The 25544-nt window shown below is 34.0% G+C and overlaps 2 protein-coding genes and 1 long non-coding RNA gene across 5 annotated transcripts; 1 reads left to right on the forward strand and 2 right to left on the reverse strand.

Moving 5' to 3' along the window:
• Positions 1-2369: 2369 nt before the first annotated feature.
• Positions 2370-7476, reverse strand: LOC133702069 (26S proteasome non-ATPase regulatory subunit 13 homolog A-like). Its single transcript, XM_062126255.1, has 6 exons — positions 7189-7476; positions 5732-6178; positions 4625-4705; positions 4326-4522; positions 4113-4212; positions 2370-3024 (listed from the first exon to the last, which is right to left on the reverse strand). The coding sequence occupies exons 1-6, from the start codon at positions 7336-7338 to the stop codon at positions 2839-2841; spliced, it is 1161 nt and encodes a 386-aa protein (XP_061982239.1). The 5' UTR covers positions 7339-7476; the 3' UTR covers positions 2370-2838.
• Positions 7477-12075: 4599 nt separating this feature from the next.
• On the reverse strand, positions 12076-14079 carry LOC133701164 (uncharacterized). Its single transcript, XR_009843519.1, has 2 exons — positions 13747-14079; positions 12076-13165 (listed from the first exon to the last, which is right to left on the reverse strand). It is a non-coding gene; the product is annotated as an uncharacterized LOC133701164 (long non-coding RNA).
• A 3301-nt stretch (positions 14080-17380) lies between these two features.
• Positions 17381-25409, forward strand: LOC133700913 (protein SENSITIVE TO UV 2-like). 3 transcript variants are annotated; one of them, XM_062124642.1, is made up of 12 exons: positions 17385-17871; positions 18115-18153; positions 18358-18476; positions 19400-19485; positions 19653-20005; positions 21067-21135; positions 21271-21350; positions 22140-22457; positions 22536-22642; positions 23907-24061; positions 24584-24774; positions 24871-25409. In XM_062124642.1, exons 1-12 carry the CDS (start codon positions 17488-17490, stop codon positions 25130-25132), a joined length of 2163 nt encoding a protein of 720 aa, XP_061980626.1. In that variant the 5' UTR covers positions 17385-17487; the 3' UTR covers positions 25133-25409. The 3 variants fall into 3 exon arrangements, with proteins under 3 accessions (XP_061980627.1, XP_061980626.1, XP_061980625.1); XM_062124641.1 differs by having other exon boundaries at positions 17386-17871; positions 19394-19485; XM_062124643.1 differs by lacking the exon at positions 24871-25409 and having other exon boundaries at positions 17381-17871; positions 19394-19485; positions 24570-24697.
• The last annotated feature ends 135 nt before the right edge of the window (positions 25410-25544 follow it).

Raw genomic sequence — 25544 nt, forward strand, 5'->3', positions numbered from 1 at the left:
CTACGTTAAACTAAAAAAAATACAAATCAATACAATGATAATCAATATGAAAAAAAGGCTATAGCCAAGAAAAACACATGGAGAATAGCGACAGTTCATTTTATGATGATAGCACGAGCAAAGAAAGTAGAAAACTCGAGCAATGAACAATGGCGACATCACAGAGATGGATTCATAGCCACAATCTATCTAGAGCAGTTTAATGCTAGTGTTGAATTGCTTTTCAACCATGGTATAAAATTGAATAAAAACACTAAAGCATATGATTTAGCACGCATGGAAAAATACTTTGTAAATTTGGAAAAATGGCTTGTAAAAACAATAAAGTTAAGGAGGTACCCTTCAAATGAGAACGTGGAAGAGGGACCCAAACACCACTAAACAATAACCCCAACAAAGCAGAGTTCATATGTTTTGAACGACTTAATGACAATCTATTAAATCTGTACAGAGGACAAGCAGTATACTGAAAAGATGAGCTAGAAAAAAATAATCAAAATTATGTTTATTCAAAAACAAGTGATGAAAGACGTCAGTGTGAGGATAACCAAGACATCTATACCGAATGTCAGAAGTGGAACAAACAATAGACAATGCACGATGGATCAATTTAGAGGAGGCCATCTTTAACGCTGAAGGATAGCCTTGGACACTTGCTCCTCAAGGAAACATGAATCACCATGAAATTTAAAAAGGCTTTATTTTCATGAGAAAATGGACTCGCAAGGTGTTGGTGGATGTTGAAATGAAGGAATCACTAAGATAAGAGATAGAAAGTCCCTTACCATTACCAAATCTCGAGATGATTTAAACCAGTATAAAGTTCGATGTGGGTTATAACGTGATAGTGTTCATGTCTAGACATCAAGTAGAAGTACTATGTAAAGTCGGTCTATTGTCAACTCCATTATCATAATTCATCATGACCATTGAAGGACATTATAAGATCAGTGGCACTAGTTTGGGCCTTGCAACGACGGTGGTAACAAGATCCTTAAACTCCAAACACAGTCACTTAAATAATTAAAAGTTGGTCAGCTCTTGGATTTACTCTTTAATAATCATGAGTTCGAGTTCCCTTAGAATTATTGAAAGCTTATATAATCATTAACTTCAGGGCTAGTAAAATGAATCGAGATACATTTATAAAAAAAATTAAAATCAGTCAAGTCAAGTTCCTTATGTCCATCATGGTATGGTTTTCCTCGCTACGGATATGCTGTGACAGTCTCATCCAGAGATTGCTCCAGTCCCAGTAAAGCTGAATGCAAGGACGTTATACGAGTAATGGAAGGTGAGGCCAAAATAAAAGATAATGTGTCCCAAACAGCTTTCAAAGCAGTGCAACCAAGAATTAGAGACTTGGTGTTGATGTGGTGTTGAAGAAATTCAAGTGGACAGATATCGTTGCCATCAACAAACCCGTATAGACCTTGTCCAACCAGAAACAACTCAACTTCAGCCTCCCAAAATAAGTAATTTTCGTGAATAAGTTTTAAGAAATATAATGGCGAGAATTATATGATGTAGAAATGAGGTCGGCTGTGTTGAGATTGATGGTCGACGATTGCGAGTTAAGAGCATAAGAATAGATATATATATATATATATATATATATGTTTTTACAATTAATGGATAGGCTCTTCTACTATATATATATTAAACTAAAGAATAATCAGAGATAAAAGAATAGATAGCAGGTTTGGCAACGCTTGTATTGTATTGGCTTAGAGTATAAATACAAGTATATGGCCTAGCCTACTGCTGTCCTGTCGGCCCATCTTTCCTCAAAATGGAGAACTCGGGCTTTTACTGCAATCCAGCGCCTTTGAACGCACTGCAGGGGCATTGGGTGCCCAACCTCCACTGCTCCATCTTCCACGGCAGTCTGTAGCTCAGTCAGCAACTGCTTGCTGAGCCTTGGCTTCACAAAACTTGGCTTTGTTCATTATAAACGAAGACCTTGCGATGTCAGCAAACTTATGTTATTCTTTTTGAGATAAATATTGGTTGGCAGTTGATGGAAAACCTTGAAAGTCTTTGTGTGTTATGAGATGCATCTCTCTCCACTATTCAGTCCCAGACCCAAGTAAAACTTAGAGAGATTCGGTAAGCCCTGTACAAAACAGGCATCGCATTTGCTTCCGCAACGAAAACTTAAGGAATACCTTCTGGAAACCTAGATTACCCCCATCAATCCAAGACTTTCCAGGGATCACAGTTTCGGTTGAGACTAGAGAAATCTATTTATAGGCATCCAAAGAACCAGATGACATCCACAAATCCCTCTAAATATGGGATTGATTGGGGTTAGATTTATTGCCATATAAGGTAATAACGACGTACATGCACAGAAACAGCACACAACATGAAACAACTTAGCAGCAGTGCTTATGCATTTAAAGAACCAACAACTGAATGTCTACCAGAAATTAAATGCAGTTGCTGCTCCCACAAACAAGTGGATCACATCTTGAACGCCTTAGGCGAGAAATACCAATACATGGTCTGACAAGTAATAACCATGCTAAATGTAGAAAAGCTTTCTTTGCATTCAAATTCACCTTACCTCCAGGCAGACCACATTATATAGCCAACAAATCCCAAGTGAAAAAAGTACACATGCAGCTCCTTTAAGAAAAAATTGATGATTCAGGAAAAAGGATTCTGCAATGTGAAAGGAAGCATGCAAATTTGACTCAACTGCCCATGCGACTTACAGCTTGTCTCTCCATTTTGCTACCCATCAATATCCGCCTTTTGTATTAAGAAAGTGTTACAGTAGGCTGAAAGGAAATCAAGAGGAAGAAATGAGGGGGGGGGGGGGGGGGGGGGGAATTATGATGCAACTAGATCAGGTGTTTCTGCCTCCACTGATAACAAAGCAGCGTGTACTTTATCCAACCAATTGTCCAGTCGATCTCGCAAGGATTTGATCTGTGGAATCCCCAGAACTCTTGGCTGTACCCAGGAAACGTGCACTGTTCCTTCAACTTGATCAATTATACCCTCAATAAGGTGGACCTGTTGCCAAAATCATAGCATTAGCTTTGCACTGTGTAAAAACTTCAAACAATAAAAGGTGCACAGAGAAGCAAATGAAATTTTCAAATTTGAGTTAATGCAGTTCTAGATTTTGTCAATGTCATGATAAAGAGAATGCTGAAGCAATTTTATGCCTTCAAATGTTTTTGCCATTGGTTGGAAATTTGATTATTTTGCAAAGCAGCACAAAGCATCAATAGCAATTGAAAATCGATACAAATTCAGGACAACAATTTAGCGAAGCAGTTCCATGCACACTAGATCTTTTGGCTTCTTTTGGGCACACATTACACAACTCAAGTGTTTTCAAGCTTTTCACTTTGAACCCAAGTCTTTTGGGTTCAAAGTGAAAAGCTTGAAAACAAAACAAGTTGTACTCATTTTAGCCAAATTGCAGCTAGTTATACACAAATAATGCAGAAAAGCTCTTTTTGCCAACAAGTGAGGTGCATGCAGTAGGACTCTTCGTGGAGCACAAAGCACCTATAAAACATGCACTAATTGCCCTCTTCTTCACTATTTCCATCTTCCCAATTCTTTTTTTTTCCCCTTTTATGTTTATATGCAACTTATTTCCTGACAGGATGTGAAACAAAACATAGTCCATGTTCTACGTTTCTATGCATCAAGAATTCCTCAGACCAAAAACTACCAATCAATTCAAATCCTTTGCTTTCTTTGGTGCTTGTTGATTCAGTTTTTTCCCCTTTGGTAGTTCTTTTGAACTAGGGGGAGAGGATGATGTTTTGGAACCATGTGCTTCACCTCAATTAGGTGAGTGCTTGCTTTGTTCAAGCCTCCAAAAAGGTTAGAAGAGTTTTAAGTTTGCCTAGCATGTTTGTAGCAATGTTAGCAGTCAGGCATGTACCCAATGAACATATATGAAAATGGGATGAGCAATTCGCCTTTTGGGCTTCCAGATATATATATCATCTGAAAAGGTTTCTTTATGGAAACTACATAGTTTGCCACTGAAAAGAATGCTGATGGATCTTATTAAGTGAACAAAATTTATGCACCTCATCCAAGTTCCCAACATCAATATTGGGAGAGAAAGTTGGACTTACAGAGAGACTCTTTATGAGAAGATGCTCCACATCCTCAATGGAAAGCTTTGTGCGCTCAGCAATAACATTTAATGGAATAGTTCTATTTTCAGAAGGACGGCTGCAAGGAAGCAAATTTAAGTTCAGCCAGCAATAATCTTATACAAGTGGCACATGATCTGCTATACTTTGGCCATCAAACCACAAGTAAAATGATATTACTAATACACATACCTAAAGATAATTTCCATTAGGCAGAGAATGTTAATCTTTTCTAATAGCTTCTGCTCATTCTGAACTAATGCTGGCTGGGCCCTCAGGGCAGTGTTGTGCACACGGCACAATTCTTGATAGCGAACTAAGTCACCAGAGTTAAATGCCTGGAGAATGTAGTAGAGCCACTCAACCTGAGTGCCCAGTAGGCTCTTTATCTGTGAAGTAAATTAAATGTTCATCATCCCAAACCCACAATGTAGTTAGAAAGATCTACAGATTTATAAAGAGAAAAGGAACAGAGATGAAGATATTCCTACTATAGGATGAGCCAGCAACTCTCCAAAGTTGTAGATGTTATCCCCCAAAAGCGCAGAAAGAGAAAGATCAAATGCCAAATCCTAAAAAGAAAAGATAAGAAATTGAATCAAATTGTGAACATGAACACCATATCATAATTGATAATGCAAAGCACACAAGACATATGCAAAGTAGAAGCATATAAACCATTTAACCAATGAATTTATTCTGTTTGTTTTAACTCTTTCCTTCATAAAAATCTGTTGCCAGTGCCAGTAACGGTAAGAAACAATCCATACAACCTATATTTCATCAGACCTAATGCTCATAAATTCCAATTCCAGCAAAAACATCATCGCTAAAATAAATTCTCATTCCAAACAGAGAAATAATAACTTTAAGCAAATCAATTAAAACTAGAGATTCAGAAATCAAGACTCCTAGAGATTAATTGATGTTTAGACATCTTTATTATATACTAAAACTTCAAAATTTGATGCTTTAGGAGAATAATTACCATCCATCTTAAAGCTTGTAGTGTAAAAAACTACAAACCACTATTAAGAATTCACGTTAACCCAGGAGTCATTGACAATCGTCACAATGCCTAAGACATTGTCAAAAATAATTTAATTCATTTATACTAGATGGCAAGTTCATTTTCTCTGTTTTGAACTTATAGCAATTCAAAATAATTAAATTGTCATTACTTATAACATATCCAAGTTAGCAGGAGATAGGAAAAACAAAATAAAAACACAAACTGCTCAGTTGAGCACCTGGACCCACAAAAGCACAACCAAACTTCACTGCTTGAACTTTCTTCAGATCATCATACTTCCCCATGAAGAATGCCAAAATAATACTGGTCTGAAAGAAATGAGAGATTGATCCCCGACTTAAATTGGCGAGAAAATATTTTAAAGTTTCCATGGGCATGGAATAATCAAAATAAACAATTGCTACAGAGAACCAAGATCTAGATATCTGGCATTAGAAGTTCCATGCATATTACCAAAGCTAGCATGCCAAAAGAAACCGAGAAAATATAGAGCTCAAATATAATGGCAGAAAGCCACACCACCATCAGTCTTTTGTATCAGATATTTGGACATCTATAATCATACCAGCTTAAATGAGTCTGAGAGGGACTCCACTGCTGTATATGCCAGATAAAGAAGAGCGCTTTTATAGAACTCAGCAAATTCCTGACGATGTTTATAGTTCTGAGACGAAACCCAATAATAACTGGCATACACGGACGGATCTATATCAGTCATACTGTCAAGGGTACTCTTTCCATCTTCTAAAAGCTTCTTGCACTCTTTCTGATCCCCCTGCTCAAGCTTGAATATGGCTATTTGCATCTTAATGTAAAGGACTGGTTCTTCTATACGCTGTTCTCTAGTTGCTCGAAGCTTTTCAATCACCCCCTCAAGATAGCTAATGGCAGCTTCTTTCTCTGCATAACGCCGAGAAACTATAACGGCAAAGTGTGCAAGCTTGAGAAGGTTGATCTTTGTCTCAAAGTCGGTGATAAAATTATGATAAAACTGTATTAGAGCATCACCAGCCTGGAATTTAACAAACAAAAAATAAAAAATAAGTATCTGAGTCATATAGGCTAACAAACCTAAGGAAAGTTACTTTAATACAAGTGAGCAAGTGAATAAATACAGGAAACAGCAGTACTCTTGTATATTGGGAAGGGGTAAAGGGATGAGAATCAGAGAGTAAAATAAGTGTAAGTGTGCGAGTGTGTGCGTGCCTGTGTAACTAAGTACATAAGCTTTCAAGGTATTTGACAGGTTGCTAATTGTACCAAAAGTCCTCATTGAAGAGCAGCCATAAGCACTTCAAACTCTACTAGAAGCTAACAAAAATTAGCAAATACAACAGATTAAAAACCAGAATCATTGTATGCTTTTGACATATTGATTCCAAACCTACAAAGACAATACTATTTGGTAGCAGATCTTCCTGCTAACATGTTGCAATGTGCATGTCAACTTCGTGAAATAAATCAGATTGTCTGCATGTAATACCAAGCCACAGTTCTTGATTATCATATACATCTTAAACCACAATAAACAGTTACCAAATTTCGGTCCGCAGCATGTAAAAATGAAAACCAAAAAGAAAATGCAAAAGCCATAAACAACAGTCCACCAACGCAACTAACTTCAACTAGTTAAATTATGCAAGAATTGAACAAGAAAACCAAAAAAGAAAAACACTCAGATTCAAATCTCGCTTCATTTTCCCAGTTTATTAAAAAGCATAATAATATCAAAACTCAAGCGCACACACAGACACACGTAGAAACCCTAATTACAAAGTCAAGACCACAAATCTCCTCATTACAAAATCCAACGACTTACTGCACCTCTAAAAACCCTAATCATACCACAAAACCCTAAATCCCCAAAATTCTCGAAACCTAAGACACAATTTCCAAAGACAATATCCCAACAGATCCACAAAGAGAAAAAAATACTAACATCCACAAGCAAACAATGACACATGCAGAAAAGAGAATCAAACAAGAGTGGAGCAGAAAGAAAGAAAGCGTAGAGAAATAGACCTGAAAGACGGCGAGAGCGACAAACTGTTCAAGTTTGAGAGTGAGTTGGTGCCAAAGCTTCTTCTGGTACAGATCTGCAAGTGATTTGTACCACTCGTCCAGTTCCGGATGCGCGTTGCGCTGTGTCTCCAGGTACTGTAGAGCAGCCATGGCGCCGATTGAGAGATTTTTTTTCTGTGTTTTGAGCTTTGGAGGGTTAATAATATTTGTTTGTGATGCGTCTCTCTAATTTCTTTGTTCGTTGTGGGTTTAGTTTGTTTGGCTTGAGCTCAAAGAAAACAAAAGGAAAAGGAAAAGGAAAAGGGGCAAAACAGAAAATAGTGGAGTGTAGTATAATGTCTGGGTCGGGTTACGCAGTAGAGGATTGGATTTGTGGGCTTTCATAATTCAGCCCAATCCAACAAAACAAAATCAGTAAACAGTGGTAGGGCTATCCTCCTCCTCCTACTGTCTCCTACAGGTAGGCCGAAGTCGCGTGCCAAGATAAGATTGATTTGGACTACTTATTATTATTATTATTATTATTATCAAAGAAACTAAAAGGATAGATATTTTACCGTTGCTCTCTTGTCGTTGATAATATGAATTGGGATAATAAAATTATAATTTTGAACTCATAAAGATAAAATTTTGGCATTGGCAGGTATAATGGTTTTTTATTATTTTTTCATAATAAAATAATTAATATATTCTACAAAACAAAAACAAAAAATAAACATCAAGCAGGGGTGATTTTTTATTTTTAAAATAAAATAAAATTATAATTTTGAACTCATAAAGATAAAACTTTGGCCTAGGCTGATATAATGATTTTATATTATTTTTTTTACAATAAAATAATTAATATATTCTACAAAACAAAAATAATAATAAACTATAAGGAGGGTGATTTTTTTATTTTTAAAATAAAATAAAATGATTATATTGTCTTTCAATTAAAATTATTTTTAATTTGGATTGAAGGGTTTTTTTTATCTTCTTATTATATATATTTTTTGTTATTATTACATTTCATCAAGGGGTTTTTTTGTTTTATATAAGGTTATTTTAGTCAAATGACTTCCAGTAAGTTAACTTATGTTGACTCAAATTATTTTTTTGATATTTTTTAAATTAAAATTTTTTAATTTTATTCTTTAAGATTAAGTTGATTGAAAATTTGGTTTTATAATTTGGTTTTATAGGGTTATCCCAGTCTTATAACTTGAATCATAGATTTGATAAGTTAATCTAAATTGGTCTAAATCGATCCAATATGTTTTTATTTTAATATTTTAAAAAAATATTATGAAATTTATTTTTAGTCAAAAAAAATTTTACGATCATTTAAATTGTTTTTATATCCATTAAATTGATTAAATCATATTAAATTAATCCTTCCTTAATTTTTTTTTTCATACTAATAAACATGTTAATAACATCTCAACATCTTAATATTTTTTTACATTAACAAAATTATTGTGGTCCATGCCATGTGTTATTCATTTCAAAATGAAACACGTCCACTTCCTTTATAATAATAAACAATAATATAACTAATCCAATACAGAAAACACAATCTACACTATTATTATTCACAATAAATAAAAAGTTTCACTAAATAATCTAATTTACGTGCAATAATATATGTATTTAAGTTGGAAGCTAGCTTAAACGAACGAGAATACTTGGTGCATTTATCCAAGTAATTTTAATTCAAATGACGCATTTACCCCCCTCCTTCAAAAGGTTTCACATTAGTTTTTTCTTCGCACATCAAATAAAACAAGGGGTTGTGATTTCTAAGGTAAAAAAATTAAGTACAAAAATTAAATTGAAGAGCATGAACGTGCCCCATGGTTTAGGGTGAGACCAGTTATTGGCTCTGTGCTGCAGATTTTTAAAAAAACATTAATGTAAAAAGATATTCAAGCATTATTAACTTGTTTTTTAACAAAAAAAAATTCTTAAATTCACAATATAATATATATTGGATAATATTTTTTTAAAAAAATATTTACACGATGACATATTAGATTATATTTTTTTTCAAATATTGAGAAAAAAACATAATGGAACAATTCAAATTAACAAGTCAAATTTATAACTCAGGTCATTAGATTGTGATTATTTTATAGTAAGAAAATCAAAAAATAATTATAAAAGTCAATTTCTAATCAACTCAATGTTGAAAGAAAAAATTGAAAAATAATTAACTTAAAAAAAGGATTAAAAAAATACCTGAATCACCATGGGTTAATCTACCTAACTTGTGATTTAGGTCATGAGATTAGAATAATCCCATAGAAATAAAATTGAAAAAAAAATACAAAACTCAATTTCCAATCATGTTGAAGGATAAAATCAAAGAAAAATCAATTAAAAAAAGACCAAAAAAATAACTCAAGTCGACCTGAGCTAACCTATTAACTTGCAACTTGGTTCATGAGATCAAAATAACTTCATAAAAAACAAATAAATAAATTATAAAGTTTTAATTTAACCAAATTCAATGTTGAAGTTTGAAATTGAAAAGAAAAGAAAAGAAAAATTAAATATATGAGATCTAGATAACTCCAAAAAAAGCAAATTAAAAAAAAACATGAAATTCAATTCTTAAACAACATAATATTAAGAGATGAATTTGAAAAAAAAATCTAAATAAAAAAAAGATTGGGTTGATGAATGGTGGAATTAGGGAAAAAATCAATTAAAAAAGAACCTAAAAATATAAACCAAGTTGACTTATGTCTATCTGCCAAACATTCACGATCAAGGTAATGAAATCAAGATAACTCTATAAAAAAAATAAAACCCAAAAAATATGAATAAAGTCAACTTATATCAATTTGTCAAACCTGGAGTCTAGATTATAAGATTGAAACAATGCAACAGAAAACAAATAAAAACAAACTATTGAGCTAAATTTCCAAGCAACTCAATGTTAAAGAATGGAGTTGAAAAAATAACCTAAAAAAAAAAACCAATCGAGTTAATCTGTTAAATTCATGATCAAGGTTACGAGACTAAAATAACTTCATAAAAAACAAATAGAAATATGACGAAACTCCATTTTCAACAGATCCAATGTTTAAGGTTGAAATCAAAAGGAAAAAAAATAAATCTATAAGATCAAGATAATTCAATAGAAAAAAATTGAAAAAAATTACAAAATTCAATTCTCAATCAACCTAATACTGAAAGGTAAAATCAAAAAACAAAAAAAAAACTAGAAAAGACAGTAAAAAAAAACTTAAAATCTACTTAGATTAATATATTAAACTCGCCACCTAAATCCTGAAATCAAGTTAAACTTATAGAAAATAAATTAAAACAAATAATAAAGTTTAATTTCAAACATATCCAATGTTAAAGATTGAAATGGAAAAAAATAATAAATTAAATCTATGGGACCAGGACATAACTTATTAGGAAAAATTAAAAAAAAAATACAAATTCTAATTTTCAAAACAACTTGTTATTAAAAAAATCAAATAAAAAAAACACAAAACACTATTATAATAAACAATGTTACATGGATTTGATATATATATATATATATTAGCCAATATTGAAGAATCAGTAGCATTTACCAAAAAATGGAAGAAGGGTTGAGTTGTGGATGCTCTGCATCTTACCCATGCACCTGGGAGGCCTAAGCATGATTTCTTAGAGGACCTTTCCGAATGCTAAAATCATTTGATTTCTTATTCTGGTGAAGAGTCTTCGAGCAGAATGATAGCAGCAACGCGGACAAACCAGCCCCACTAACAAAAACCAACTAAAACCATGATAAGTCCCCCAAGCAATCAATATCTATATCAAGGTTAAATATTTTCCATGTGACTTCCAAGCAACGCAAAGTTAACGATCCCTTTTGAGTTTCTTTATTAACCCCACCCTCCTTCCCAAGGCAGAAAAGGATGAGCCAAGAAACACAATGATGCTGTTCAAGGCCATACTCGCATCCCTTGTTCTTTTGTTCCTCCTTGTTTTCACCTCAATTCATTCTGTTGCCGGTGATGCTGCCGGGAAAAACAGTGTTCCAAATTCATATCGGTCGTGGCGGAGAATAAATCACGGAAGCGCTCGTGGCCCTAGGAAGCACCTTGTCGACCCAACAGTGGAGCATCCGTTTGAAGTTTCCAAGCTGCCTGCATAGCCTTCCCTGTTCTTTTTACTCTTCTTCTAGTTCGTCTTGACATCTCTTCTTCTTCTTCTTCTCTCCTTCCTCCTCTTTTGTTGTTTATTTATGTGTGCTTCTGTATCTCTGGTATCATCCTGGGCTATTTATCTAATTTTGCAGGCCTTTAGGGGGTACTTGTAATGTATCAGCTATTGTGATTAGTTTTCTGAATTCGCTCATACCAGTTACTGGGATTGGCTGAGTCCCATGTGCAAGTTTTATTAAATGAAAAAAAAGAGCTTCAGGCCTTCAACACCTCCCTGTTGTCTGTTCTTCACCGAACTCTTCCGGATAGCAGATCAGTATAGCTGAATGACAGCATTCTAAAAGATGAAATCAAACATTGATTTTGATCCTCTAGCACCATCATAACCTTGTTTTTTAATGGGATTTTCATCTCATTTTCTCCAAGGAACATTTCTCAAACCAGTTCATTTGATTACTACCTCGGTTTAATGCAATGTTTCAATTTGTCACAGAAATCATCTCCATTTCTTCTAAGAACCATATAACTAATCAAACCGAGTGCTTGATCAATCCATAACTTTTTTCCTCTTGAATGTTGTTAACAGGCAACAGCCAACAGAATGTGTTGACCACGAAAACATCAAATAAGGAAGATTCGCTTAACAAACGTCTTGTTGGGAAGTATTTAATAAAAAATCATATGCTGAATAGCATGAAAATTTGAATCACGCTGAGTGCACAAAAAAATCACCAACTGGTGATAAATCACATGGTATTTCATGCTATGAGAATTTACTCTGTTTTTGATAAATCACAGGTCACAGCTGGATTAGGATCCATCCTACAAAGGTATTCTACAAACACTAAAGAGAGTGCAGTAGATACAAGGATACAGCCATCCTAACAAACCAGCACAATCACAGTTGAATCCAAGTCATTCGGCATGATCACACTTGTATGCAAGGGCTGTTTACATGTAACAAGCAATCACTGTAACATGGAAAGTGCTACCCTGACTCCAACTACTTATGGATACTGAAAACTCATAGTTCGCTTGGTCCGTAACTATATTCATTAATCCTGGCCCCTCAGGATGTATCCTTAGGTTGTCATCGACATACAAGGAAACGAGTGGATTGATCCACAAATGTTATGCTGAGGACGACAAATAAACACGTTCAGGCACAGGCTGACAGTTTGACGCAAGATAGGAGGCACATTCTGGATTGCATCCAAATGTAAATTCCCTGATCCAGCAGCTGTAATGCAAACCAACATGCACAACGTGCTTCAATAATGACCTTGACAAGGGTGGAAATGATGACACCAACAACTGGTTGGACCTGGAAACTCCATTGTCAAGTAGAGTATATAAACAATGACTATTTCCATAAGCTGTAATAAATGACCACATCTATCAAATTTTGAGAATGTTTCTGCGTCCAAAATTGACTCGTTGCATATACATAGAACAGGTGTAACGTTGTTATGGTTCATGGGTAATTACATGTTCTCCAGTGAACTTATGCAGAAGCAGATAAAGCACAGAAAAAGGAAAAGAAAGGAAAAGAATAAGACTAAATTTTGTATGGAACTATGCAGAGCTGCATTCCGATCAGAAATTGATACCAGGTTTTGGATCCCGGATGTATCGCATTCTTCAAGTAGCTTTAGTAAATTATGCTCGAGGGCACTGATAGAAGGCAGTATCAATCGATTGGACTGGTTTGGCCGTGGCCTAGATTCAACAGATTCAGATTCAAGAGCCCCGCCTTCCTTCACGACAGGCAAGTCACCTCTTCTATGCACAGTTGCAGATACTCACTCCTTCCATAATCTTCCATCCTATATAGAGAAACTTGAAATTAGAGTCTCAAACCCTTAGCGTGGCCAAAAATAAAATAAATTTGTGAAATAAAACAGTGGAGAACTTCTAAAGCTGCCGCAAATTCATCCACAAAAATCTGAATCCCAAAAGAAAGAAAGAAAAAGCATGCAGAGCCCACTTCCATAGCTCGAAACCAGGCCATATTCACCTTTGACATGTAATTTCCTAATAGCCGTTAATTCTCATACAAGCCATGTGTTTTTCGTTACAATGATTTAATCTTCTTCAGATATTAGTGCTCAAAAACATTGCGACCGAACCACAATGGATGGCCTACATACATTAGGAACTTGCAGTATGACCTAACAAAACTCAGTAACAAAACCTTTCCCCGACTCAGAAAGCAAACTTAATTCCTTAGTCCTAATCCAACTCGATCAAATCCCAGTTGTTGGTAAAGGCATTCGGGATTGAATCCGAATTCGGGCCTGATTTGGCACCACACTTCGCACCTAAAGCAATTCAAACAAGAGGAAAAAGACTAACAAAGTTGGAAATACAACACAAAATTGAGAAACAAAACAATAATCATGCTTACATTAAGAATTCAAGGTTCAGGAAGCGGGCACTGAATTGGTTGATCATTGTTGAGAGGCTCAATTGGATGCTCAACTGGCTTAAACTACACTGTTACTTCAATTCCATGAGGAGCAGCAGCAGCAGTGCCAGCAGCTGTCCCAGTAACATCTGCATTTGGGGGCAATACTTCTCTCTCGTCCCGCAGCCCATCAAGCCACTCATCACATCGAACACTTATACAATTTGACAATTTAGGATAATTTCGTGGAAATCAAACAGAAAGAAATCAAGAATTATAATTCCTAATAAATTTAATGTTATAAAAAAATTAAAAAAAAGATAAAAAAAATCTTTATTTGATTTAATTTGTTAAAGAACAGTTCAGGGTCATGAGATTAGATAATTTTATAAAATATACACTGAAAAAAATTATAAAGTTTAATCACTAATAAATCTAATATTAAAAATATAATTAAAAAATAATTAAAAAATCAACTCGGACCAACCCAAGTTAACCGCCAAACTTGTAATCCAAGTCTTGAAATAGGGATAAACTCATGTAAAACAAATCAAAATAAATCACAAAGTTTAATTCTCAATTAACTCAATGTTGAATAATAAAATTGAAGAAAAAAATCAATTATGAAAAGGAAAGAAACTCGAGTTAATTTGTCAAACTTGCGGTTTGAATCATGAATTTAAAATAACCTCATAAAAAATAAATTCAAATAAATTATAAATTCAAATCCTCGATAAATATAATATTAAAAGATAAAATTAAAATTAAAAAAAAAACTATAAAAAAAATCTAAAAAAATTATAATATCATTCCAATAAATAATATTTTATAACGAGGGATACAATAAAATCCATTCCTCTCTTCATTTTTTTTTGTTTTTAAAGTTGAAATTAATAATTTTAGTAATTATCATAATTAATTATCATTATTTATTAACCCTTAATTACCCATTATAAAACATGGAAATTTTTACCATAAAATCAGAAGTTTTTTTTTTTTAAGAAAATTGTTCAAGTCGTAGAAGATAACTTATTTACCCATCATAGTCATTCTTTGTCTCCAAGAAAGTCCAAATGATACGCCTACAATACTTGATGTTGTCTCCGTGATTGTAAATGAACATGCACCTCTCCTAGTGCCTAAGAGCACAAAGTCTGCTAAATGAAAAGCTAAAAATTTTAAAAAAATATTATTTTAATTATTTTATATTTATTTTATGTGCTTAAAGGAAGGGCTAAAGTTTTTCTCTTCCAGCAAATGTTATTCCTATGTAATTTTTTAAAAAGTCAAAACCAATAAAGTAGGATGATAAAAAAACAAACTAATTAAAACTGTAGCCATGTGAGAAAAAAACATCAAACTTATTAAAAAAAAATTAAACACTTTTATCTCCCACTTCAATATAATTGACTTTTGAAATGGTTTTTTTTCATTGGAATATACATGGTAAAAAGAAGAAGTTATATTCATACCATTCAAAATGCTATTTTATCAATTTAACTCTTCAAAATAGAGTATTCCTTGAAAATGCTCTAACATAAAATGCTTATGCTATTAGCAGAAACATGGGAGACACAAGTTCATACATGAGTTTTGCATGAATTCCTTCCGTTAATAAAGTAACCGTTAAAATGATATATGCTAGATAATTTTTCTACATACTAAGATATTGTTGGTTTTACCATCCATAGATAAAAATGTTTTTTTAAGGAAAAATATGATTCATTTTAACTTTTATAGTGTTGGTTTCTCCTATCATGACATAAGAAAATGATTGACAAAGAATCTATTTCGATGTGCATGAGCTGTTTTTCACTTATTTAAAAAATCAACTCCCCTCTTTACTGCACTTGATATCGTCACCATTTTGTTATGTCATAGCTTCTCATCACATTGATTCCATAAGAACCAAATAATTGTAACAATCTATTTCATCTTTTTCTCATCCAATATAGCAAACAAACTAAAGAACCACTGCTGAAAATTGACCATGCATATCATATTAAAAACAATATACATCTCTTGCCAACATGTAACTGCGAATAGGTATTGAAAAAAGACATGTTCTTTAGATTCCCCTATCTCTTCACAAACAACTAGATATCAAGAACTTCCATTCTTTTTTCAATTAATCTGCTGTGAGTTGGAATACAATGTTGACACATTCACCAAAGAAAATGTTTAATCCTTAGAGGGATCTTTAAATTCAATAATTTACGCTAATCTGCATCTATGTGATCTCCTATATTAGGTCTATTGATGTCAATGGCAACGTGATAGGTAAATTTACATGAGTAAACATATGTTTTGGTATGGTGCTAGATCACATTGTCCTTTATTTGTCTTGATGATAATTGAACACTCAAGATGACAATGGCATCTGCTGGAGAAAATAATGTCTTTACCAAAATTTCATCATAACAAGCTACCCCTTCGGTTATCAAATCATATACTCGTAACGATTCCAACCCTTTAATCATAAGTGTTCCCAATAATTTATCAAGACTCTTAGACAACCATGGATCCATACACGCATTCACCTTCATACCCTCATCAATACGCCATCTACAACCTCTCTTTATAACCTCTTGAGAACTAAGAATGCTACGCCAAACAAAGCTCGGTTCATGCCCTAGACTAGCATTTAAAAATCCTCTCAGTATTTAGCTTTGATGATCTGACTCACCAATAAGTGTGGTTTTACTACTAACTTCTATCTCAATTTGTTAAGTAAAGCCAAGTTAAAGTTCTGTAGATGCCGAAAATCCATGCACCCATCATCTTTTCTTTTGCAAGATCTTTCTCACCTTTGCCATATCATGTCTTATTCATTCTCCTGAATACCCCTGTTAAAAACCATTTATTATTCGTTGCAACTTCTCGTATAATGTTGATGGGATAAGAAAGACTCTCATATTATAAGTTGAAAGTGCTTCGGCAATTGAAGTTATTATAATTGTCTTGCCTGCATTAGATAACATGTGATTTTTTCACCCACGAATTCATTTTCATATTCCGTCCCTAATAAAAAAAAAATACAACCCTCTTATTCTTTCTGATAAGTGATGGCAAACCCAAGTACCTCCCATGATTTAATGGAGTGCAGACACCCAAAATACCAGATATGTATTATTTGTATTCATTTCTGACATTTCTACTAAATAAAAAATATAATTTCAACCATGTTTCCAAACACAGTCTAAACCTTAAGCCTATTTACTAAATGAAATTTGAGATTTTTTTTTTGGAAGGGAGTCATTTCCAAGAAAAATTAAGAGTAAATTATAAAATAGAATCTATAATTTTGAAAAATAAATTAAACAATTCTTTTAATTTTAAAAATAATTAATTAATCCTGATATTTTTTTTAATATAGTTGTAACTTAATTCTTTTTATACATTTTATGTTTTCTTAAATTTATTTTGTTTATTTGTTTTAAAAAATAAAATAAAAAAGTAAAAAGGAAATAAATAATATGGAAAGACGGATGAGAAAAAAAATATTATTAGAATAAAGCTTTATGTACGGTCACCGCCAATCAAGAGATTAATTAATTATTTTAAAATTAAAAGGATTGTTTAATTTGTTTTAAAAAATTCAGAGGAACTAATGTGCATGTACTCAAAAAGTAAATAGTTTTTTTTTTACTCTGCCACTGCACGCTTTTTGCATATAGAGGAACGGCGCACAATCCCAACTCCCAACAGCTCTGTCTTAATTCAAAAACTGGCAAGGGAAAAATGAAAGAAGAAGAAGAGGAGGAGGAGGAGGAAGGGTTTGAAGAATGGGGCGCTGATTTCTTAGAACAATTGATCCAAGTCGAAGAACACGCTCTTTCTTCTCAACTCCCCTCCTCCATATCCCTACCTCCCACCACCACCACCAAACTCTCCTACCTCCCACCACCACTACAACCATCGCAACAACAACAACACCAAGATTATCAAAATAATTCCATCAGTTACTCTCCTCCTCGAGAACTCTCTCAAAGACCAATCGAGTTCGGTATCAACTACAATAACAGCATGACGTTTGATGGTTTTTCTAACGAATTCTCGCATTCCGCTCCTTCTACTTCCATCTCCAACGATAATGCAAGAGACCTGGAAATTGATCGCTTAAAGGTTTCATTTTTATTTTTTCGAAATTTCTTATTTATTCGTTCCCTTCTTTGGATTCATATTTGCTTCCTTTATCAAACACTGATATTTGACGTTGTTAAACGTTACTTTACATTTTGATATCTCAGTGTTTTTTTTCCTTCCCAATTCCACTTTCGGTGAAAGATGAATGTGATGCCATGTTTTTCTCAAGGGGAAAAGGATTGAAATTTCTGATTCAGTTTTAATTGATTTTACAAATTGCAGAGAGAATTGGGCCGCGTATCAAAGCACCTTACAAATTTGGTAAAAAGAAATTCCTGCTCTTTCTCTATGCTATAAGTATTTATCTGTGCATTACCCATTTATTCATTTTCTTCATTATCTAATTTTTCAAGCTACATCTCATTGATTTTGGCACTTTGTTACGTTTTTTAATTGGTTTATTTATTTGAAAGTTATGTCCATCTTAATGGGGTTCTGTTTTGATGAATTGCTAAATCATTTCAGGAAAAAGAATGCTTTGAACTTAAGAAGGAGAGAAGAAAAAAAGATGACCAAATTAAATCTGCATATGCAAATATTGAAGAAAAAGATATGGATGTTCACAGCCGAAAAAAGACGAATTTGTGAGCCTTTTTCTTTCCTCTCGGTATCTTTTAAATTTTCTTTGAACTATCCTGGTTATATATCCAAGCAGCTGTTTATGTGATATTGCATGTGTGGCATATTATCTCTACTCAAACACCAGCTGAGGTCTTGATCAATCTTATTTTGCACTGCAAAATCCAGTTCACAGTTTGACAGCCTCAGAGTGGTTATCTAGATAAAAAAATATTCTTGGTGGCTTTTTTATTCTTAGTCAGTTGATGCAGGCAGCGTAGGGGCTGTTCAGAATCTGACTTTTAGAGGCTGTTTTATGGCTGTTAGAACTGTGTTAGTGTCGATTTGTGGTGGAATATGAGGAAGGATGTAGATAGATTCTAAGAGTCACACCTAAGGTTCTTAAGATTCATACCTAAGAAGAGATCGAGTTACACAATCAAAGCAAAGTTACTGGAAATTATTTCATATTATTAAATTGAAAAATATTGAAAGCCTACATATTTTATAGAGTTTTAATTGTCCAAATCCACTAAGGACATGGATTCCTAAACCTCCAACATGATTATTCCTATTTAGAATAGGAAAAGCCTAACAAAGCTAATTCTTTTAGAACTAGTAGAATGATATATATAAAATAAAACCTAGATCTAGACAGTTTTTTCATAATTTCCAGCAAATCTGAAAATTGCAGAAATACCCTTGTCTATAAAAAACAATCAATATTGCTTCTTTTGTTGTCAACATCATCAGTTAGTTTATTTGAAAACTTTCTCTAGCTATGGCTTTGGTTATTCCTTTTTCCTTTTTTTTTCTTAACATTTCTTGCATTTTTTCCGTTGACTATTTAGCTTGTCAGTTATAAAATCACAATTGGGCAGTGGGCACTTTTTTATTGCTATGATTTACATTTTACAATTCTTTTGAATGGCGCTGGTTATAGTGGCAGGGAGCATGGGTTTCACAGCAAGGATGTTCATGGAATTTCCCAGCACCCTAAAAATGCAAAACCTTTGGAGGACCAGATTGATAAAGGTAAGATGCATGAGTTGGATAAACGTCTATTGTCATAGCATTTTCTTTTGTCATATAGGTAAGATGCATGAGTTGGATAAATGTGTATTGTCATAGTATTTTCTTGTCTTTTTATTTATTTATTTTGACATGAAGTCTCCATGCTTTGTTCTTTTGTTTGTTAACAGCTTCTACGTCCAAGGCCATAGGAGTTCAGACAGAGAGAAGCATTGATTTTACCAAAATAGACTTGAACAATGATTTATCTTCTCACCTTGAACTTTCCAAAACATTGCTGGGCATCTGGGGTTCCACAAGTGAACAACAATTAGGAAGAAATATGATCTCCAAGTTGTTCATGGCCTGCCTGACAGATTTTCAGGTTCTTTTTGGGTGCATGAGCATGAATATGTCCTCTAGAGTACAAATGGACTATATGCCAGGTGAAAGCTCTTCTCATGCAGCTTTGCAGTATCATTTGCGTTCTTTTCCGACATCTGAAGCTGCAAAAGTTTCTCATCTGTATTCTGTACTGACAAAGGTATCGTAATGTAAAAACTTCATGTACATTTAATTAGAGATAAAGATAGATTTTAGGCATTTATGATTGAGACACATCCCATAGTTTACAATTTAGGGATTTCATTTTTAGGAAGAGGTGTAAGGAGCCATGCATTATGTCCTGTTTAAGTGAGACCAACCCTAGAAGTGCAACCGTGTGAAATGTGTGGCTCATTGTTTTAGCCTTTTCTTTTCGATTGTATCTAATAAAATGGGAATTAAAATGACTGGAAATGCTTAAAAAAAATATCATCTAAGAAATAAAATCTAAATAACACCTTATAAAGAGAAGAAAGAGTCAAGATGACTATATATTAATAATTTGAAATGTTTCGAATGACATGTATGGATAACCAGCCTAGCTTGAGATATCCTTGTCTAGTTTCTCTAGCTCAAGCATTTGAAGGTTCAGGACTTCATATTTATGAAGCTCTGGTTAGTGTCTTGTGGGATCCCTTATACTTGTGGATTTGTCTCCCTTTCCCTTAATTTCATTTTGATAATCTTGAATAGTTTAAATTTTAGGTGTTGGTTTCCTTTTCATCCTTACCTTTCATTGCCATGCTCTGAAGTTGCTTGTTTGGATACAAATATAAGGGATCATCTGACTTTCTCCGATCACTTCCTTCCAAGGCCCCTCTCTATGACAGCTTGGGACCGTAACTGAGCAATGACCATATCATTGATATTAAGGATGTGGGTCATAGAAACATGAAACTTACAAAATTAGGTGGGTTTACCTTAATAAAAGAAGAAAAATGATTGGCAATCTTAGTCAGAAAAGACCTTTATGTTTGCTTGTGACAGCAATATTGACTGCGCATGGTAATTGATTGGGAAGCCATGCATGGTAATGACAAGAACTTCAAGGATATTGAGATAGTTTTATAACCCTGCAGAACACATGGGGGCTAACTTTCTTTTGTGTTATGTGCCAAACCATTTCATGCTTAAGGCATTCTTAAATTATCCTTGGATGTTTTCCCCATTATTTTGAGCATCCGATAAGTTTGTTTTCTGTTTGTTTCTTCTATTTTGCAGATCAATAATGGAGTGCTACAGTTGGAAGCTTTGTTTAGATCTTTACTTGATCTTTGTGATGTTCCAAATGTGAGCTCAGACTCTGTTTTTCCATGCTTCATGATCAAAATTCATTTTGGGTCATTCATAGTCAAATTCATTTGTTTTCTTCTCATCTAGTTCAAAGGAATCACCTATCTTTCTTTGTTTTTTTCCTTGTTACAGGTTTCCATTCTTTCTAGTTCTTTACATATACTGCTCATCTTTTTAAAGTACCTATTGAGTTTGGGAACAAAATTTGGAGGGTAAGTTTACTATGGCTCATATATTCATTTTTCTTTCTTGAAGTTTGTTTATGCCTTTAAAATGAATTGCTGAGATTTTATATGCTGAACAATGTCATGCTTTGTGATGTGGATTAGAACCCTTTCCTTTGATTGTCATGATGTTTTGATTTAGTTTTCTTGTTCCGATCAAAATCTGGATTCTATGCAATGATAACTTCCTAATTTGTTTTTTGTTCCTTATTCAAAATTTTAGATTGTCAAAATGCCATTTAGATTCTAGAAGTATATGGCCATTGCTCATATTGTATTTTTCAAGTTGCTTTTAATAAATATAGAAAACTTTAAATGCCTCTAAAAAGCAATTTGACCACTAGAACTTCCTAAATACATAGCAGAGGATCCCAACTCAGGTCAATTTGTTTGATACACCAAATAAAAAGGATTGTTTTTCTTACATGTTAGAACAGAGGAGCTAAAGAACATCTTGAATTATGACTGACGATCTATTGAGCAGAAAACGAAGAGGAAATAATAGGAAATGGTCTAGAATCAGTATAGTTTTGCTCGCTGGGAAGAGAACAGGAAATCAAGCCAGAAACTTCTTTTTCTTAGTTTTGTGTGCATTCATAAGCATCAAATATTCACCAGCATATTCAAGTTATTACGTAATCTTCTTTTGGAAAAGGGAGGACTTGGTACTTTGTTTTCTGCATATCTGGTGCTTGCAAAGTGATGGTCTTAAAATTTTCTAATTGTGTTTGTGTTCTTATGAACTTTGATTTGATCTTTCCAGTGCACTATACTCAGGGACAATATCAAGATTGAGGGACTTTGCTCTGGGGGCAGCCTTGGAGGCCAAGATCTGTTTGGTGTGGTCAGCCATGAGACATCTCATGTTGGCTGTAGTTCGCATGGGATCAGATCTTTTGATTTAAAACATCTGTGCAAGAAGCGATGCTGGAATGCTGACACATCATTGCTTATTACTTCTGTAAACTGGGTTTCTATGTTTGAACTGATGCTTCGGGTTGCTGTGAGCAATACAGAAGAATGTGTGAGACTGGAGGCAGTCTCTATCATGAATGTGATTCTGATGGGTACTAATGCGTATACACCGAGGGAAAAGTGAGTTCTCCTACCCCTTTGGTTGCATATTCTGTTAAAAAGCAATACTTTTTTCTGAATCCAATGTTGCTTAAAAAGGTTTGGCCAATTACCAATTTTTGAAAGCATAGCACAATTGTTAAAAAGGGAAGCTGGCTCACGTGTCCAAAAGGAAGCTCTCCATCTTCTATTCTTGTTGCTAAATTGTAAGTCGGAGCCAATTTTGTCTCTTGTTCCTGTTTAATTTGACTAGCTTTCCTTGTCTTTCTTTCTGGTTAGAATCTTTGCTTTGACTTCAAACTTGGCTGTCAAACTTCTTTTACAATCTGTTAGATACCATCTGAGTTGATCTGCTCTCCCCCATTTGGTTATGATGTCTATCTTAGCTCCATTAGTTTGTTAACTAGCTTGCTCTCTATTTAGAGTCAGTATTAAACATTTTGGAAACAAACCTGTTCTGTTGATTGTTGATCCAAATGAATAAGCAGCGGTGTAGTGTCTAGTACAAAACTGAAGGATCAAGTTTTGATGCTTGCAAATATCGATTCATGTGATTTGCTGGTGACTGTGTGCATCTTCTAGTTTGGTTAAAAGAAAGAAGCAAATCTATACCCTAAAAGCTGTAAAACACCTGATTAGTAGAAAAAGATTTCTTTTCTATCCTAATGCTCAGAATAAACTCGTATGCACTAAATTGGATTAGTTAATCTCAAATGCTCCTTTGAATTGAAATAAGTAACAAACATATGATAAGAAAGAAAATCACACCATCTGGCCATTCATAAAGATTTGCTAGCATCTGATGGTTTACTGCAAGAACTAATTGAATCCAAGATCTTTTGTCTTACAGCATTCTGAATATATAAACACGTGTGTGTTATCAAAAGAGAAGATAAACCATAGCGACTGACAAGGGGTTCCTTGAGTCCTCAAGGAGACCTATAATACAATTGGTGAAAAAGAATAGTCAAGATTTCAATAATCCATCATTCCCGTACACCAAATATAATCAAATAAAACATGGGTGGTTATATCAGCAATGCCCAACAAAAATAGCACCATTTTACAAAAACTACTCAGAAAGCCCTAGTATTTAGAAAATAAAGGTCCTAATTTCTATAGAACTGGTCCCCCATTGATGTCCTTATAAATACACCTTTGAGGATATTGCAACCCTGCCCCCCATTCTTTTGACACTTATTTGGAGACCTTTCATTTACTTGAAAAGTTTGAACAATCAGAAGCAGCAGTGGATTATGGTTAGCACATACTCATATCCATGTCTACCCACTAAACCATATGAAGTTTATTTATTTGAGCTGAATAAATTAAGAATACCACCTTATTTTGCTTAGTACTCTATTGTACCTCCCACTTTTAGGAGTCAAAGATTTGAACTACTCGACATGTTACTTCCATGGTGTACCTAGAAAAACCCTTCCTAGCTTACGGTTCTTTGTTGAATTGAAGGTTCCAAGCTGTTGAGCATATTTTTCTCTGGTTGTAAAGAGGCAGAGATTTCTGATTCCCCAAATGACAAGAAAATTACTTTAACACCCAAAGGATTCAGTAGCACCCTTGAGGGCTTGGCAGAATGTATTGCTTGCTCTGGATATAGCCTACAGGTAGGTGTGATAATTTAGCTCTCAGTTTAACGACTCAATTTGATGTGGCACAATTTTTTCATATATTTTTAATGTGCAGTTTATTTCTCCCATTGCATTTGCCTGTTTTTTGGTTCTGGTTTTGAACTTATGTTCTTTGTTTATGATACAATGTTATCAAGAGAAAACCTGTGTTAATATATCCTAGGTAACATCTTATCTCATGACTTTCTTTATATTAATATGGCATGTCTAGAGGCTGTGCAGCAACAGTGCGACGCCACTAGGCTGTGCAGCAACAGTGCGACGCCACTTTTTTTCCCCTTATTTTTTAATGGAAGTCTACACCTTTTTAATTAAGGGACATGAAATTGCATTTCATTTTGTCATTTATTATTGGAAATCTATCTCTACATAAAATGACTCTGATCATTATGCAATCTGGTTTATCTTTCATTTTATTCTTTTATTCTGTTAAAGCATACAAACATGGTACTTGCTTCAAAATGCAATCTGTTTCATTTTGTAGTAAATGGCTTTCAGGATATTGAACTTCGCAAGCGGGCTATCATCATGCTGGCCTTTTTAGCCTCATCTGGAAAATCTGGGTTTGAAATTATGGTGACTTGCAAATTACCTGGAGAGACAAACTTTCTTATGTTGATTTTGCAAGTGTTGGTGTCTGAAATGGATGTAGAAGCTTCTGCTGAGCCAGAAAGAAGCATCAAAGCAAGGTCAGTGGATCACTTAAATAGTTTGTCTATGCTTGCATTTTTATGGCCCATTTTCCTTGATTGCTTCTCTTGTCGTCAATACCTCTGTATATGTAGGACATTGCTGATTCGGGAGGCACTGATATTACTTAATAGACTTGTGTCCAATCCTGGCTACTCGGCTATAGCATTGCGTTTATTAACAGCAAGAAGAGATATGGCTATTTTGACCATCGATATTGCAAACAGGTTGTCCCAAGAAGACCAGAGACACAGGCAATCTGATGTCAAAGGACATGTGAAAGAATCAGAAATTGTTGAGTTAGGTCAGGTATTTAAGAAAAGGGTTTTTGCTTATCTAGGGGATAAAATGTCATAAGAAAAAACTGGATATCATGGTTCAAATGAACTTAGATTTTGTATCTGTATGGCATTAATTGGCCCAAAATAGCTACCGTTTCCGTAAGGTTCGAGTAAATAGATTTTTTGCTGGGTCAGCCATTTCCATCAAAATTCCTTTTGGAAATTGACCTCCCCCCAAAGATTGCTTCACCTAGAAATTTTTTATACGTCTTGGAGGATCGGATTGCCCACGTTGAGCATATGCTGTATGTCGATTTTTTTTTTAATTAATGCAAAATACTATAATTTTGTTATTGGTACTCTGATTTTTGTCTGGCTTTATTTATTATTAATTTCTTGTTTCTTCAGTGATTTAATTTAGTGAAATATTTGTAGTCGTGTACTAAGGAAGTTTGCAGTGAATATTTTGTGTTCATCGATCAATGTAG

The sequence above is a fragment of the Populus nigra genome, chromosome 8 (assembly GCF_951802175.1).
Source record: "Populus nigra chromosome 8, ddPopNigr1.1, whole genome shotgun sequence".
NCBI classification, from domain to species: Eukaryota; Viridiplantae; Streptophyta; class Magnoliopsida; order Malpighiales; family Salicaceae; genus Populus; species Populus nigra.

Coding starts and splice junctions, on each gene's coding strand:
- LOC133700913 (XM_062124641.1), top strand. CDS start 17,488: ATGAAAGAAGAAGAAGAGGAGGAGGAGGAGGAAGGGTTTGAAGAATGG. Junction 21,136..21,270: donor ATCTTTGTGATGTTCCAAAT/GTGAGCTCAGAC, acceptor TCCTTGTTACAG/GTTTCCATTCTTTCTAGTTC. Junction 24,062..24,583: donor GCTCTGGATATAGCCTACAG/GTAGGTGTGATA, acceptor AATGGCTTTCAG/GATATTGAACTTCGCAAGCG.
- LOC133702069 (XM_062126255.1), bottom strand. CDS start 7,338: ATGGCTGCTCTACAGTACCTGGAGACACAGCGCAACGCGCATCCGGAA. Junction 4,213..4,325: donor CTAATGGAAATTATCTTTAG/GTATGTGTATTA, acceptor GCTTCCTTGCAG/CCGTCCTTCTGAAAATAGAA. Junction 3,025..4,112: donor TTCTCATAAAGAGTCTCTCT/GTAAGTCCAACT, acceptor TTTTGGCAACAG/GTCCACCTTATTGAGGGTAT.